At 48.4% G+C, this 16,950-nt stretch overlaps 1 protein-coding gene across 5 annotated transcripts in view; it reads right to left on the bottom strand.

Annotated features, from left to right (window-relative positions):
• The window catches only part of ikbkb (inhibitor of nuclear factor kappa B kinase subunit beta), a 153,008-nt gene that overhangs the window by 35,997 nt on the left and 100,061 nt on the right, over positions 1 to 16,950 (bottom strand). For all 5 annotated transcript variants that reach the window (XM_072266325.1, XM_072266328.1, XM_072266327.1 and 2 more), the window contains exons 6-10: positions 13,942 to 14,030; positions 7,107 to 7,196; positions 4,986 to 5,110; positions 2,269 to 2,376; positions 1,216 to 1,345 (exon numbers count right to left, since the gene is read on the bottom strand). In XM_072266325.1, the coding sequence (XP_072122426.1) occupies positions 1,216 to 1,345; positions 2,269 to 2,376; positions 4,986 to 5,110; positions 7,107 to 7,196; positions 13,942 to 14,030 (542 nt within the window). The remainder of the gene's footprint in view (positions 1 to 1,215; positions 1,346 to 2,268; positions 2,377 to 4,985; positions 5,111 to 7,106; positions 7,197 to 13,941; positions 14,031 to 16,950) is intronic.

Below are 16,950 nucleotides of genomic sequence, written 5' to 3'. Positions count from 1 at the left end.
CCGGACACCGCCCTCTGATCCGCCTGCACGCCCGCTCCTCTGGAACACTGACAAAGGGAAATAGAAGCTGCAAAATGCAGACAGTACTGGCAGAGGAGAGCTCTGAGTTGACCACTGAGAGACCGAGACAGAGGGCACGTGGAGAGGGTGTTTCCAGCTTCGCACCAGAAGGCACCTCCTCAGGGTAGAAGGGTGTCCCTTTAGAACAGAGATAAGCAGGAATTTCTTTAGCCAGAGGGCAGTGATCTGTGGAATTCATTGCCATAGATAGTTGTGGTGACCAAGTCATTGATCTATTTAAAACAGAGGTTGATAGGATCTTGATTGAGAGGGAAAAATTAATTGGCCATGAACAAATGGCAGAGCAGATTTGAAAAGGCTGAATGGCCTAAGCAACCCTCACAACTCGCTGGAGGAACTCAGCAGCTCAGGCAGCATCTGTGGAAATGATCAGTCAACGTTTCGGGCCGGAACCCTTCGTCAGGACTGTGGAGGGAAGGGCAGAGGCCCTATAAAGAAGGTGGGAGGAGGGTGGGAAGGAGAAGGCTGGTAGGTTCCAGGTGAAAAACCAGTAAGGGGAAAGATAAAGGGGTAGGGGAGGGGAAGCAGGGAGACGATAGGCAGGAAAGGTGAAGAAGGAACAGGGGAAAACACAATGGGTAGTAGAAGGAGGCAGAACCATGAGGGAGGTGATAGGCAGCTGGGGGAGGGGGCAGAGTGACATAGAGATAGGGGAAGGGAGGGGGTGGGAATTACCGGAAGTTGGAGAATTCTATGTTCATACCAAGGGGCTGGAGACTACCTAGACGGTGTATGAGGTGTTGCTCCTCCAGCCTGAGTTTAGCCTCATCATGGCAGTAGAGGAGGCCATGTATGGACATATCTGAATGGGAGAGGGAAGCAGAGTTGAACTGGATGGCTACAGGGAGATCCTGTCTGTTTTGGCGGACGGAGCGGAGGTGCTCGACAAAGCGGTCCCCCAATCTGCGTCGGGTTTCACCGATGTAGAGGAGGCCGCACCGGGAGCACCGGATGCAATAGATGAACGGCCTAAGTTGCCTCACGGCCCTTGTGGACTGAACACAGCGTGATCACCCAGTCAGGCCTGGTTTCCCCAGTGTCGGGGGGACCACAGTGTGAGCATGAGATGAGTGATTCCCCACCCCCAATTCCAGTCCCCAGTCCAAGCCCCCGCCCACTCCCCTTCTCACTCACCTTCTTGTTCAGAATGTCGTCCAGCGCCTTGAAGCAGCCGTTCGGCCCGTGGACAGGGTCGGTGCCCCTCTCCTTCGGGTTCCACGTCAGCATCAGTTGCAGCCACCGCTCCATGGGACCCATCAGCTCACTGCGGCAGAGAAGGGAGCAGTGTCAGGGTCGGGGCTCTGTCTGCCTGCCTGTCCGGCCACGGACTGACTCACCCACACAGCCGTGCCCAGCTTACCCACGCACCCAGCGCCTGACCATCCCGCTCACCCCAGGACAGGAAGAAGACGACACACACACAAAAGGCACACACTACCAACAGACCCTGTAGTTCACAGACAAAATGCTGTCGGAACCCAGCATCGCTGCAGAGGAATAAGCAGTTCATGTTTCTGGTCAGGACTGAAAAGGAAGAGGACAGAAGCCAGGATAAGGAGGTGGGCAGAGAGGAAGGAGTACATGGCGGCAGCTGGTAGCCGATGCCAGGTGAGAGGGGATGAAGGTAGAAGCTGGGAGGTGATAGGTAAAAGAAAGAATCTGACAGCAAAGGAGAGTGGACCGTGGGAGAAAGGGAAGGAAGAGGAGGAGGAGATGGGCTGGTGAGGAGATGAGCAGGGGTGAGAGAAAATCCAGAAAATGGAATGGAAAAATATGCTGCCATGTCCCCATCCCACCTTCCAAAGACACATGGATTCGGGTTAGTAAGGTGTAGCCTGGCTGGGCTGGCACCGGAAGCACAGCCACATTCGAGAGCCGCCGTCAGCACGTTGTTGGTTGCTGATGCAGGCGATGCATTCCACTGCATGCTTCAGTGTACATGTGACAATTAAGGCCAATCTTCCCCAATCTGAGTGGTTCAGGTTGGGTTACGCAATGAGGTGCTAGTGAGGCACATGGGAGCTGAGTCCTCTGAGGCCCAGGAGAGCAGGCGGAATTAACTCAGGTGGTGTCTGCACTAAGCCCCCAACATAACCCCGAGGCAGGCCCAGGAGGGCCAGCACATCGCCCCCGAGCCCCCAACATAACCCCGAGGCAGGCCCAGGAGGGCCAGCACATCGTCCCCACCTGTTCAGGTTGTTGGGTTGAGGGAGTTGGCTTGAAAACTTCACTTCCATGTTCATGTCTTCAGCCACCATGATGTCTCGATCGCCCTTGTGTTTCACCTTGCTGTGCCTGGGCAGCAAACAGAACGAGGGTGAGGAGTGGTCAGACAGGGTGAGGAACGAGGGTGAGGAGTGGTCAGACAGGGCGAGGAACAAAGGTGAGGATTGGTCAGACAGGGCGAGGAACGAGGGTGAGGATTGGTCAGACAGGGTGAGGAACGAGGGTGAGGAACGAGGGTGAGTAGTGGTCGGACAGGATGAGGAGTGGGTCAGACAGGGTGAGGAACGAGGGTGAGGAGTGGTTGAGCAGAACGAGGAGTGGGTCAGACAAGGTGAGGAACGAGAGTGAGGAGTGGGTCAGACAGGGTGAGGAAAGAGGGTGAGGAGTGGCCGGACAGGGTGAGGAACGAGAGTGAGGAGTGGGTCAGACAGGGTGAGGAGTGGCCGGACAGAATAAGGAGTGGGTTAGACAGGGTGAGGAATGAGGGTGAGGAGTGGGTCAGACAGGGTGAGGAATGAGGGTGAGGAGTGGACAGACAGGGTGAGGAATGAGGGTGAGGAGTGGGTCAGACAGGTTGAGGAACGAGGGTGAGGAGTGGACAGACAGGGTGAGGAACGAGGGTGAGGAGTGGTCGGACAGGATGAGGAGTGGGTCAGACAGGGTGAGGAACGAGGGTGAGGAGTGGTCAGACAGGGTGAGGAACGAGGGTGAGGAGTGGTTGGACAGGGCGAGGAGTGGGTCAGACAGGGTGAGGAACGAGGGTGAGGAGTGGACAGACAGGGTGAGGAACGAGGGTGAGGAGTGGGTCAGACAGGGTGAGGAACGAGGGTGAGGAGTGGTCAGACAGGATGAGGAACGAGGGTGAGGAGTGGTCAGACAGGGTGACGAACGAGGGTGAGGAGTGGTTGGACAGGATGAGGAGTGGGTCAGACAGGGCGAGGAACGAGGGTGAGGAGTGGTCAGACAGGGTGAGGAACGAGGGTGAGGAGTGGGTCAGACAGGGTGAGGAAAGAGGGTGAGGAGTGGCCGGACAGAATAAGGAGTGGGTCAGACAGGGTGAGGAATGAGGGTGAGGAGTGGGTCAGACAGGGTGAGGAATGAGGGTGAGGAGTGGACAGACAGGGTGAGGAATGAGGGTGAGGAGTGGGTCAGACAGGGTGAGGAACGAGGGTGAGGAGTGGACAGACAGGGTGAGGAACGAGGGTGAGGAGTGGTCGGACAGGGTGAGGAACGAGGGTGAGGAGTGGTTGGACAGGGCGAGGAGTGGGTCAGACAGGGTGAGGAACGAGGGTGAGGAGTGGACAGACAGGGTGAGGAACGAGGGTGAGGAGTGGTTGGACAGGATGAGGAGTGGGTCAGACAGGGTGAGGAACGAGGGTGAGGAGTGGTCAGACAGGGTGAGGAACGAGGGTGAGGAGTGGGTCAGACAGGGTGAGGAATGAGGGTGAGGAGTGGACAGACAGGGTGAGGAATGAGGGTGAGGAGTGGGTCAGACAGGGTGAGGAACAAGGGTGAGGAGTGGACAGACAGGGTGAGGAACGAGGGTGAGGAGTGGTCGGACAGGATGAGGAGTGGGTCAGACAGGGTGAGGAACAAAGGTGAGGAGTGGTCAGACAGGGTGAGGAACGAGGGTGAGGAGTGGTCAGACAGGGTGAGGAACGAGGGTGAGGAGTGGTTGGACAGGGCGAGGAGTGGGTCAGACAGGGTGAGGAACGAGGGTGAGGAGTGGACAGACAGGGTGAGGAACGAGGGTGAGGAGTGGTCAGACAGGGTGAGGAACGAGGGTGAGGAGTGGTTGGACAGGATGAGGAGTGGGTCAGACAGGGTGAGGAACGAGGGTGAGGAGTGGTCAGACAGGGTGAGGAACGAGGGTGAGGAATGGTCAGACAGGGTGACGAACGAGGGTGAGGAGTGGTTAGACAGGGTGAGGAATGGAGGTGACGAGGGTGTGGAACGAGGCTGAGGAGTGGTCAGACAGGGTGAGGGGGCTGAGAAATGAGGATGAGGAGTGGTCGGTCACAGACAAGCTGCTGCCAAAACTCTGGAGCACAAACACGCTCAGCTGCCCCAATTCACACAGATGGACACACGAGGAATTCTGCAGATGCTGGAATTTCAAGCAACACACATCAAAGTTGCTGGTGAACGCAGCAGACCAGGCAGCATCTGTAGGAAGAGGTACAGTGGACGTTTCAGGCTGAGACCTTTCGTCAGGACACAACTTCGATGTGCGTCACACAGATGGACATCACTTGGCAACGGCTCGACATCCAGCAATAACCTGGTGACAGCTTAGCGCCTGGCAATAGCCCAGTGCCCAGCAACATCCTAGCCACAGCTCAAAGCCTGGCATAAAAGCCTTTCAGTCCATCGAGTCTATGCTGTCCATCAACCACCAATTTATACCGATCCTACATGAACCTTTATTCACCTCACCTCAGATTCTTGCACACACACGCACGACTGCTTGGTCTTCACCCTCAGATCTTCAAGACCCCTGAATCACCATGGTCCGCATCTCAAAACCTTCTCCATCCCTGGACACCTTGATTCCCACCCTCAGACCTTCCCCACTGTGGTTCACACCTCAAGACCTTCACCCCAGGACAGCTTTGCCTGTGGAGGCCCTCCCCACCTCAGGGCACCTTGGTCCCCACCCCCCGGCCCTTTGCACTTACCAGGCCACGGGCTGCCAGTTAGGAAGGAAGGGCCGGAATCCAGTGATGCACTCAAAGGCCAGCGTCCCCAGGCTCCAGTAGTCCACCGTCACTGTGTACTTCTTCTGTTCCAGGAGCTCTGGTGCCTGCAATTGGTCAGTGCAACCTTCCAGCGTCATCAAAAGCAAGCCAAACAAGATTTCCCTTTCTGGCGTTGAGTGCTCCAGCAGACCCTAAACCCTCCCCCTCACCCCACCACCTCATCCCCAACACGCAACAAGAAACATGGCGGCAACACACAGAATGCTGGCGGTACCCGGTGAGTCGGGCAGCATCTGGGAAGGGAAATAACGGTTGGCATTTTGGGCCAAGATACAGGTCTCGACCCAAAGCAACGCCTGTCTATTCCCCCTCCGCAGAAGCCCTCTCACCTGCTGAGTTCCTCCAGCATTTTGTGTGTGGTTGCTGGAGAATCTCATGTCACAACAAATCTGAAACTTTACACACTACACTAACACAGGTCATTCAGCCCATCTGCTGTATGCTTTGCGTGTCTCCTCAAGTTTCCTTACGTTGCAGAAAGCTATTCAGCCCATTGAGTCTCTGCCAGCTCTTTCAGCATTCTCATTCCGACACGGATTTTTCCTTGTAACGTTCTGCCCACATTCCCATCAACTCTCACTACACTCTATGCCTCAGCTACTCACCAGGGGCAATTTACAGCAGCCAATTTATCCACTGACTCACATATCATTGGAAAGAGGATACAAACTGAAGAGAAGTGAGAAGTGATTCACTTTGGAAGGTTGAACATAGAACCATAGAACATTACAGCACAGAAACAGGCCTTTTGGCCCTTCTTGGCTGTGCCGAACCATTTTCCTGCCTAGTCCCACTGACCTGCACCTGGACCATATCCCTCCATACACTTCCATCCATGTACCTGTCCAAGTTTTTCTTAAATGTTAAAAGTGAGCCTGCATTTACCACTTCATCTGGCAGCTCATTCCACACTCCCACCACTCTCTGTGTGAAGAAGCCCCCCCCCCCCATGTTCCCTTTAAACTTTTCCTCCTTCACCCTTAACCCATGTCCTCTGGTTTTTTTCTCCCCTAGCCTCAGTGGATAAAGCCTGCTTGCATTCACTCTATCTATACCCAACATAATTTTATATACCTCTATCAAATCTCCCCTTATTCTTCTACGCTCCAGGGAATAAAGTCCTAACCTATTCAACCTTTCTCTGTAACTGAGTTTCTCAAGTCCCGGCAACATCCTTGTAAACCTTCTCTGCACTCTTTCAACCTTATTAATATCCTTCCTGTAATTTGGTGACCGAAACTGTTCACAATACTCTGAAGGGTGAATAGCAGGGTTCTTAGCATGGTGGAGGAACAGAAGGGCCTTGGGAGTCCATAGCTAAAGATCCCTCAAAATTGCCGCACAAGTTGATAAGGGTGATTAAGTATGGTGCCTTCATTAGTTGGAGAACTGAATCTAAGAGCTGCAAGGTAACCTTGCAGCCCTATCCAACCTGGTTAGAGCACACTTGGAGAACTGTGTTCAGTTCCCGTCACCTCATTATAGGAAGGGTGTGGAAGCTTTAGAGAGGGTGCAGAGATTTACCAAGATGCTGCTTGGATTAGAGAGCATGTCTTACGAGGAAAGGTTGAGTGAGCTAGGGCTTTTCTCTTTGAAGGGAAAGGGGACAAAAGATGTATGTGATTATAAGATATATAGGTTGAGTAGATGTCCAGAGACTTTTTCCCAGGATGGCAATGGATAAGATGAGAGGGCATGGAGGAAAATGTGTGGGGAGGGAATCTCAGAGGTAGCTTTTTACACAGAGTAGGTGCATGGAATGTGCTGCCAGGAGTGGTGGCAGAGGCAGATACATTAGGTACGTGGCTGAAAGAAAAATGGAGGGCTATGTGGGTGGGAAGGGTTAGATTGGTCTTTCAGTAGGCTAAAAGGTCAGCACAGCACCATGGGCTGAAGGGCTTGTACTGTTCTATGCTCACTGATTTTCACAAATCAGCAAAATGTTTTCTTCACAGAAAAATTATTTGGGTTGGCATTAAGCAGCTCAGAACCAACGCCTCCTGTTCAAAGCTGAAAACAGCAATAGAGAGGGAGTCTTACCAGGTACTGTAATGTTCCAACGAAGGACGTGCACAGGCTGTTCTGATCTAGCTCTTTGGCGTAACCCAGATCGATAATTTTGTGCATTAACTGGCGTGGAAATGAAACAGAGGAATTATTCCCAACTCACAAAGAAGTGATCAAGAGGTTGTGTTAAATACCAGCTGTTGGCTCACCACTGGAAGAGGTACAGAGAGAATTGAGTATACGTGACTACAGAAAAGGAATGCCATATATTTATAGAAATTATTTAGCGCAGTTGACTCTACACACTAATTACACTCTAGAGGCCAATTTATTAGGTACCCCTTGTACCTCATAAAATGGCCACTGAGTGTATGTTCATGGCCTCCTGCTGCTCTAGCCCGTCCACATCAAGTGCTGCATGTTCCGAGATCCTCTTCTGCACACCGCTGTTGTAATCTGAGTTACTATCACCTTCCTGTCAGCTTGAACCAGTCTGGCCATTTCTCCTCATTAGTATGGTTTTTTCACCCACAGAACTGCCACTCACTGGATTTTTTAAAAAAATACATTCTCTGTAAACTGTAGAGAATGTTGTGTGAGAAAATCCCAGGAGATCAGCAGTTTCTGACATACTCCAACCACTCCATCTGGCACCAACAATCATTCTGAGTTCAAAGTCACATAGATTGCATTCCTTCCCCAATCTGATGTTTGGTCTGAACAACAACAGAACCTCGTGACCATGTCTGTATGCTTTAATGCATTGAGTTGCTGCCACATGATTGGCTGATTAGACATTTATGTCAACGAGGTGCACAGGTGACCACTGTGTGTGGAGCATTTGTTGTGTGGCTAGTCTTGGTATTGGTTTATGTGGGAAAAAACTTTTATCTTCCACACTGTTTATACAGATCAAACCCTTAAACAGTACGTTGAGGGCAGGTCCGGGGCAGTAGAGGGAGGTAGAAGGCTGAATTGCAAAGGGCTTTGATCAAATGTGCATTAGTGTCAGGAAATGCCTGAAAGAACAGAGGCAAAAGACAAAGGAACATTTGAGTCTTAAGTTTGTGAAACTTTCGATAAGGATTTGGCACTAGAGGTTGGACTAAAGGATCAGCGAGTTTAACGAGGATGTGGAACATCGAGCCAATGATCGTCAGAGATTATTGGAAGGCCCAGTGGAAGATTTTATTTATGACTTCACCCCTGGGAACCATGCGCTGAAGGAAGCAGATCTTGCTGTTCTGTCAACGGTGCCCACCAAATGATAAGACAAAAACATCAGTTCTGGGAGATAAAGACAAGAAATATAAACCCAGCATCTTCCAAAAAAAATTCAGCAAAGTCACACAACACTTCCCGACCACACAGAACATTTTGCCCAGGAGCCTATGGTTTAACCCACTGCCCGCTGGCTGCCAGTGTTAGGAAAGTGAGAGAAGGCATGGTTTAGCTTGTCTATTCTCTTGTCGTTCCATTACAGGAAGGATGAGAAGGCCTTGAAGAGGGTGCAGAAGAGGTTCACCAGGCTGCTGCCTGGATTAGAGAGTATGAGGGCCAAAATACTACTTATCTTGCTAACTGCTTTGTATTTCTATTTAACCTTGTAATATATGCTCATGGATTAGATTAAAGATTAGCTTTATTTGTCACATGTGCATCAAAACGTGCAGCTTGCGGCAACGGCCAACACGGTCAGAGGATGTGCTGGGGGGGTAGCCCGCAAATGTTGCCATGCTTCTGGCCCTAACGTAACCTGCCCACACCCAAATGCACATCCCTGGAACGTGGGGAGGAAAACAGAGCAGCCGCAGGAAACCTACACGGTCACAGGGAGAGCATAACCACCGGTGAGGTAAACCATTCTGCCAACTACTATGCTACTGTGCTGACAGCTGAATGATTTAATTGGTAGCAAACAGAACATCTTCTTTTAGACTTGGTGTCCCCATGAAAGAAAAACAGGAAGTAGCAAAGCAGTTAGACGGTAAAATGGAGAGGGGTTAGAGTCAGAGTCACTGAGAAACAGACCCTTCAGCCCATCTAGTCTGAGCCGAAACAGACCCTTCAGCCCATCTAGTCTGAGCCAAACCCATTTAAACTGCAGACTCCCATCAACCTGCACTGGGACCATAGCCCTTCGTACCCTTACCATCCATGTACCTATCCAAACTTCTCTTAAACGTTGAAATCGAGCTTGCGTGGTCCACTTGTGCTGGCAGCTCGTCCGCACTCGGACAACCCTCTGAGTGAAGATGCTTCCTCTCAGGTTCCCCTTAAACTTTTCACCTTTCATCCGGAAGCCACGACCTCTGGTTGTCATCCCACCCAACCTCATGGAAAAAAAGCCTGCTTGCATTTACCCTATCTATACCCCTCATAATTTTGTATATCTCCATCAAATCTTCTCTCAATCTTCTACATTCTAAGGAATAAAGTCCTAACCTGTTCAATCTTTCCTTATAACTCAGGTCCTCCAGACCCGGCAACATCCTTGTAAATTTTCTCTTCTGCGCTCTTTCAATCTTTCCTGTAGGTAAGTGACCAAAACTGCACATAATACTCCAAATTAGGCCTCACCAACACCTTATACAACTTCAACACAACATCCCATCTCCTGTACTCAATACGTTGATTTATATTGGCACCAATGTGCCATAAGATTTCTTTATGGCCCTGTCTACCTATGACACCACTTTCAATGAATTATGTGCCTGTATTCCCAGATGCCTTTGTTCTACCACACTCCTCAGTGCCCTTCCTGCTTGCCCTATGTTGGGTAATTGTTCATGGTGTACAGTGTTGGAGTGAGTTTTTGGGTAGATTTACACTTAAGTGACTCTGGCCACCAGTCTTCTGTTTGACAAAGTTCTGTGGACTGAGTCACAACAATGCATTTCCTAGAAGCTGTGAATATCGGAATACTAACCAGACGCTGCGGATGGAAGTGTGAAGTTTACAGGTAGTTTTGAAGACAGCCTTATCCATACTTTATAAGTATTAATTGTCCTCTATGTTAGCACGTAAAATACCAAATAAATGTACTGTGGATTTGACTTGCACTCCTAAAGGTTGTGAGTACCAACCCAGACATGTTGGCGTCAGGAGGAAAGGATGAAGTCAGAAGGTGTGATGTTTTGTATGTAGCTTCAAAAGGAAGCATTGTCTATAACTTTGTAAGTAGCGATTGCCTTTTGTGTTTATCGAGCCCACATTGGGCTAGCAGACCTATCCACCGAAAGCGTCTCTGAATGTATGATGCCTGCTGTACTTTGTTGTGTCAAATAAAGAAGCTGCTTTGTATCTACCAGTAACTCTGTCTCTCCAGTGATTTCATCCACACCACGACATACAGCATGGAGACAGATGTGACATCATCCAGTACCTTTCTTAATTCACTCTGTTGCAGGAGATGGGGCATGCAAATTGTGAATGGATCTCCAATCAATTTGTAGCTGTCTCAGCCACTCACGACCCCACATTACTGGCCCTCCTGTTTTTACCACTTTCAAGTCCAATGTGGCGTCATTCCCACAGGAGTTATCTTTTCTCCTGTATAAGTTCTTAGCTGGATATCTGCAGGCTTCAGTTTATTATCTTTGAAATGGAATCCAAACTCAATTTGGGAATGTCTGAAACAGCTGAGGCAGTGTCCAATTCCATTTTAATTAATTTGCCTTTCACTACCCATGCAAGCCTCTTGTTGGTTTTCACACTGTAAATCTCAAGGCTACTCAGATCTGTCCCACTCTCAGATTTTACATCAACAGCACGCAGACTCGTGCTCTTTTTGAAATTGTAATAGATAGATAGACGTTTGGTTTTTTTCTCTTCCATTTACTTTAGTCTGCTTGACATGCTGTTTGTATGTGACCCACTTTGTTACATTTTCTGCAAGTTTTGCCTTTAAATCTGAGTTGGTCTGGTGTATGCGAACTCCTAAAACAAAGGTAACCTGATTTATTCAGCCAGGTACGCTTCTGTTTAAGTGACGTAATTTTATTCACATTCACTTTCATTCCTGATTGCAACTCAATTGCACCTCTAACTGCTGTTTCCATTGGTACAGCTATAACAACTGCTCTTTTGAATGTAAAGTTGTTCTTCAGTTGGGACCTGTTTTTAATGCTTTCTTGTAAGATGCCACAAACTAAACGATCTCTCAGTGTATCATTAAGCCCATTACTGAACTGACAAGGTACAGACAATATCCTTAATTCAGCCATGTACTTGGAAATGGATTCCCCTTTTGATTCCACTTATGACACCTAAAGCATTCTGTAATCAGTGGCTTCTGCTTTACTTTCATGATATCAGTTAAGCTCATTTCAGCTAGTTTGGTTGAAGCAGTCAAACTCCTAAGCATGCTTTTCCATCCATTGCACTCAGTAAAACTGCTGCTCGTTTCTCATTGGCCATTTTATTTGCTTCAAATTACTGCTCGATTCACTCAGTATACAATATCCAGTTACTGTGGTGTAATCAAACACGTCAATCTTTCTGATATAGCCAGCCATTTCTGCATCACCCAGTACTCTGTTTATTAACCTGTGAAGTTGTCAGGTTTCTGCCTTTTCTGGAAACTCGATTGTGTCTGTTCCTTTGAAAGAAGCATGTACCGTGTTGTTATTTTTTACTCAACTACCTCTCTCTTTCGAAGAAAGCATGCTGCATTTTTTTTTAAAACTCAAACATCTCGCTGCACTTCAACAGGTATATAGTCGCCTTAGTCGTTGTCACTGTTAGGTCTTGAAACTCCAAATCATAAACACTAATTGGAAGGAGAACAAAGGAGCCAAGAATATGAATCTATCTTCACATTTTACTTTAAGCGAGGTGCGCTCTATCACGTGGGATCACCATACGTATGCAATTCATGTACTCTTACAAATAACTCGCAATGCATTATGTAAACAACAAAGAATGTTTAATCAAACAATATATTTATAATATTACTCAAATATTAAATACACAACAGTGGGAGGGGGTCTTGACGATGGATGCTGCTTTCTTGTGGCAGCTTTCCTTGTAGATGTGCTCAGTGGCTTTCCTGTGGTCAACTGTCTGTATCCACTACTTTTTGTAGGCTTATCCGTTCTTGGTCACTGGTGCCTCCATGCCAAACTATGATCCGGCCAGTCTTCGTGGAGGAATCTAGAATTATGGCAGGTTCTCTGGGTCTCTCACCCATTGAAAGCTGACCAAAAAAAAAAGCCCTGTAACCAGTGACACGGGTAGATAGAGCATGAAAAAGGCACTTGGTACATGGGCCTTCATCAGAGCACTCAGTATAGGAATTGGGAAGTTACGTTACAGTTATACAAGATGTTGGTGAGGCTTCACTTGGAGTATTGTGTAAGGCTTGGCTGTCCTGTTATAGGAAAGAAGTTATCAAACTAGAAAGATTTACCAGGTTCAGAATCAGGTTTAATATCACTGGCAAATGTTGTGAAAGCTACAGAACATTACAAAATATAATTATAAAAACTATAAATTACGATAAATGTGTGCGTGTGTAAAATACCGAGGTAATGTTCCTGGTGCCAGTGCCCATTCAGAAATCAGACGGTCAAGAAGGAAGAAGCTAAAACACTGAGTGTGAGTCTTCAGGCTTCTGTACCTCCTCCCTGATGGTCGCAATGGCATGTCCTGGGTGATGGGGGTCCTTAGTGATGGATGCTGATATTTGAAGATGTCCTCCATGCTGGGGAGGCAAGTTTCCATGAAGGCGCTGGCTTTTTCCAATCCTGTGCAGCGGCTCCTCCAGACCAGAAAATGATGCAACCAGTTAGAATGCTCCCCACAGTACATCTGTAGAAATGTGACGCACCAATTCTCCAAAAACTCCCAATGAAATATAGCTGCAGTTATGTCCTCTTTATGTTGGGCACAAGATGGATCCTCAGAGATGCTGACACCCAGATACTTGAAATTGATCACCCTTTCCATTGCTGACCCCTCGACTTCCCCTTCCTAAAATCCACAATCAATTCCTTGGTCTTGCTGACGTTGAGTGCAAGGTTGTTGCTGCATCACCACTCAACCAGCTGATTGATCTCGCTCCTGTACGCCTCCTCGTCACAGTCTGAAATTCTGCCACCAACAGTTGTGAAGGCAGCAAATTTATAGGTGGTCTTTGAGCTGTGCCTAGCCATACAAATGTGGTGTGTGATAAAACGTGGGCAGATGGGACGTGCTTGCTGGCCATTACGGTCAGTACGGACAAGATGGGCTGGAGAGTCTTGTTTCTACGCTGCGGGACCGTGACTAAGAAGCAAGTTATACTCACAGAATGAATCCTTCACCCCAGATATCGCATAGGCAGAATCAGTGACCTTATACAGTGTTGGTACGTGGCCAAGTGGTTAAGACATCGGTCTAGTGATCTGAAGGTCGCTAGTTCGAGCCTCGGCTGAGGCAGCATGTGTGTCCTTGAGCAAGGCACTTAACCACACATTGCTCTGCGACGACACGGGTGTATGGGTCCTAATGCCCTTCCCTTGGACAACATCGGTGGTGCGGAGAGGGGAGACTTGCAGTATGGGCAGCTGCCGGTCTTCCATACAACCTTGCCCAGGCCTGCGCCCTGGAAACCTTCCAAGGCGCAAATCCATGGTCTCATGAGACTAACAGATGCTTAAAAAAAATACAGGGCTGACATCAAGTTTTAGGCTTTTAGAGTATTTAGGTGGCATTCGGTAAATATGTCGAGTGCATCTAAGATTAGACCAGCCAAACTCTTGTTGGCCAGTGGGGCAACCGTTACATAAAACCACAAGCATCAATGATCAGAACACCGATAGAAGACGTTCACCCAGTGTAGCAGTGGTGCCAGGCCGCGTGGGCACCGGCCCTGTCGCATACTCACGCGTTGTTCCCCCTGCTGCAGCACAATGTTCTCTGGTTTCAGGTCTCGATGAATGATCCTGTTCTCATGCAGGTACCGGAGGGCAGAGGCTGGAACACACACAAGGACGCCAATGATCAGTACACCTGCTCCCTGCGCCACAGGTACCTTCCCCTGTACAGCCCCTCACGCAGTGTTGTAATAACCCAATCGCCCCCTTCCCTGGTCCAGTGCATCCAGATACGCAAGCAATCACCTCCTTCCCTGGTCCAGTGCATCCAGATACGCAAGCCACAAGGACATGGACACAGCCAGTCAACGTTTTAGGCAGAGACCCTTCATAAATAAAGGCAACAGCGCCTTTATATCCCGCGGACCATCAAGAAAGCTCACCTCTGTCCCAGGATACAGACGGACTTTTACCGCTGTACCACTGAGAGCAAACTCACCAACTGCATCTCAGTGTGGTCTGGCAATTGTCCCATATCAGACTGCAAAGCACTCCAGCATGTGGTGAAAACTGCCCAGCGGATTATCGGCACTCAATTGCCCACCATTGAGAACATCTATCATAAACACTGCCTGGGCAGGGCGAAAAGCATTATCAAGGATGCATCTCACCCTAACCATGGACTTTTTACTCTCCTCCTATTTGGTAGGCACTACAGGAGCCTCCGTTCCCGCACCAGCAGGCACAGGAAGAGCTTCTTCCCTGAGGCTGTGACCCTGCTGAACCTCACATCACAGCATATTGTACTGTCTCAGTACTTTTATATTTGTGTGCTGTAGCACTTACTTTTTATTCGCAGTTAGTTTGTAAATAACACTACACTTTGCATTTCTGGTCAGATGCTAACTGCACTTCATTGACTTTGTATCTACTCGGTACAATGACAATAAGGTTGAATCTAATCTAATCTAATAAGTAGGTGTGGGAAGTATATGGAGGAGGAGTACATGGCAGGTGACAGGCGAGGGGGAAGGTGGGGGTTGCGTGGGGGGGGTGTTATGTAAGAAGTTGGCTGGTGGCAGATTGAAAAGGGGCTGGAGGGGAAATCTGATACGAGGGGACAGTGGACCATGGGAGAAAGGGAAGGAGGAAGGGCACCAGAGGGAGGTGATGGGCAAGTGAAGAGAAGGACTGAGAGGGAGACCAGAATGGGGAATGGAAAAAAGAGAAGGGAAAGGGTGAAGAAATAACCAGGAGCAGAAGAAACTGATGTTAGCACCATCAGGTTGGAGGGTTTCCAGACAGGATACTCCCCTAACTAGAATGGGGAATGAAAAAATAAGGGAATCACTAAGAGCAATCCCTAAGTAAAGGAAAATTATGTTTAGTGGTAGGATCCTCTGGAGATGGCAGCAAACACAGAGGAGGTGGTGCTGGAATCAGAGACAGAACACAATGTAACAGAGAAAGTGCAGTGCAGGCAAGCAATTAGGCTGTGAAGTCAAGAGTTCATCTTCATCGTACAAGAGCTCTGTCCAACGATCTTATAAAGGGATAGAAGTTGTCCTGGAGGCTGGTGGTACATGTTTTCAAGCTTTTGAATCTTTAGTCCGATGGAAAGGGAGAGAAGAGAATGTCTGGGGTGGGAGGGGTCTTTAATTATCTTGGTTGCTAAGGACTACTGATTAAAAACAAGAGGAGACCCACAGAGGTAGCAAGCAAAATGGACCCTTTGGTCTTGTACCCATTTTAAGATACGATTTAAAATGGAGGTGAGGCAAAACATTTTCTCTCATGAGGTTTGGGGGGCTACAGAGTGACTGCATATTTTTAAGAAAAGGGGTAGATAGATTCTTGATATACAAGGGGACGAAGCACAGGTAGACAATTATTCACAATGTCATTACGAGATAATGGTTGGATCAGGAGTTCACCTTATCGTACGAAGGAACCATTCAGTACTCTTTAACAGCATGACAGAAGCTGTCCTTGAGCCTGGTAGTGCATAATTTCATGTTTTTGTATCTTCTGCAGAGAAGAGAAAATCTCTGGAATGGGTGGGATCTTTGATCATGCTGGCTTTTTTACCGGGGCAACAAGATGCGTATGGAGGGGAAGGCTAGTTTCAATACCATGCTGAGCTGTGTCCACAACCTTATGCCATTTCTTGCTGTAACTTGCAGTGCGGTTGGATCCAATCCAGGATGCATCAGAAGAGGATGCTCCTGTGGCCATGGGGCCATGATCTTGTTGGGTTTTTAGTGCTGAGCAACAGTTCACTACCCTGTCCCTACTGTCATGCTATATCTACAGGAGGCTCTGCTCAAGAAGAAAATGTCGCTCATCAAATATCGCCATTGCCCAGGCCATGCCATCTTCCTGCAGCTATACTAAGCAGGATTCAGAAGCCTGAAGTCCCAACCAACCAGTAACACACGCAAAATGCTGGAGAAACTCAGCACGTCAGGCAGCATCTATGGAGTTGAAAAACAATTGACGATTCAGGACGAGTACCTAGATTTCCAGCATCTGTGTCTCACACTACCAGGTTCAAGAACAGCTTCTTCCATTCAACTATTACACTATAAGACATAGGAGCAGAATTAGGCCATTTGGCCCATCCATGGAGTCTACTCCACCATTCCATCATGGCTGATTTATTTTCCCTCTCAACCTCTGCTTTAAATATACCCAATGACTTGGCCTCCACAGTTGTCTGTGGCAATGAATTCCACAGATTTACCACCCTCTGGTTTATCTCTTGCACTACCTTAATCACTGACACAAACACAAGAGATTCTGCAGATGCTGGAAATTCAGAGTAACAAACACAAAAACAATTAGAAAAACTCAGCAGGTCAGAGAGTATCTACGGAGGGAAATAAACAGTTGACGTTTCGGGCCAAGAACTCTCATCATCTTAATCACTACCTCAGTATAGCAGCACTACGATCACAACAGCAGGCCATACTTTGTTCTAATTCTGCCCTTTCTTGTAAAAATTGTGTTGATGTTTTTCTTGTGAATGTTGTAAATCCGTGACTGTGACGCTGCTGCAAGTTTTTCATGGCACCTGTGCA

Source organism: Mobula birostris, chromosome 8, assembly GCF_030028105.1.
Source record: "Mobula birostris isolate sMobBir1 chromosome 8, sMobBir1.hap1, whole genome shotgun sequence".
Taxonomy (NCBI): Eukaryota; Metazoa; Chordata; class Chondrichthyes; order Myliobatiformes; family Myliobatidae; genus Mobula; species Mobula birostris.
The sequence above is the reverse complement of the archived record's forward strand: the minus strand, read 5'-3'. Positions and strand labels throughout refer to the sequence as shown.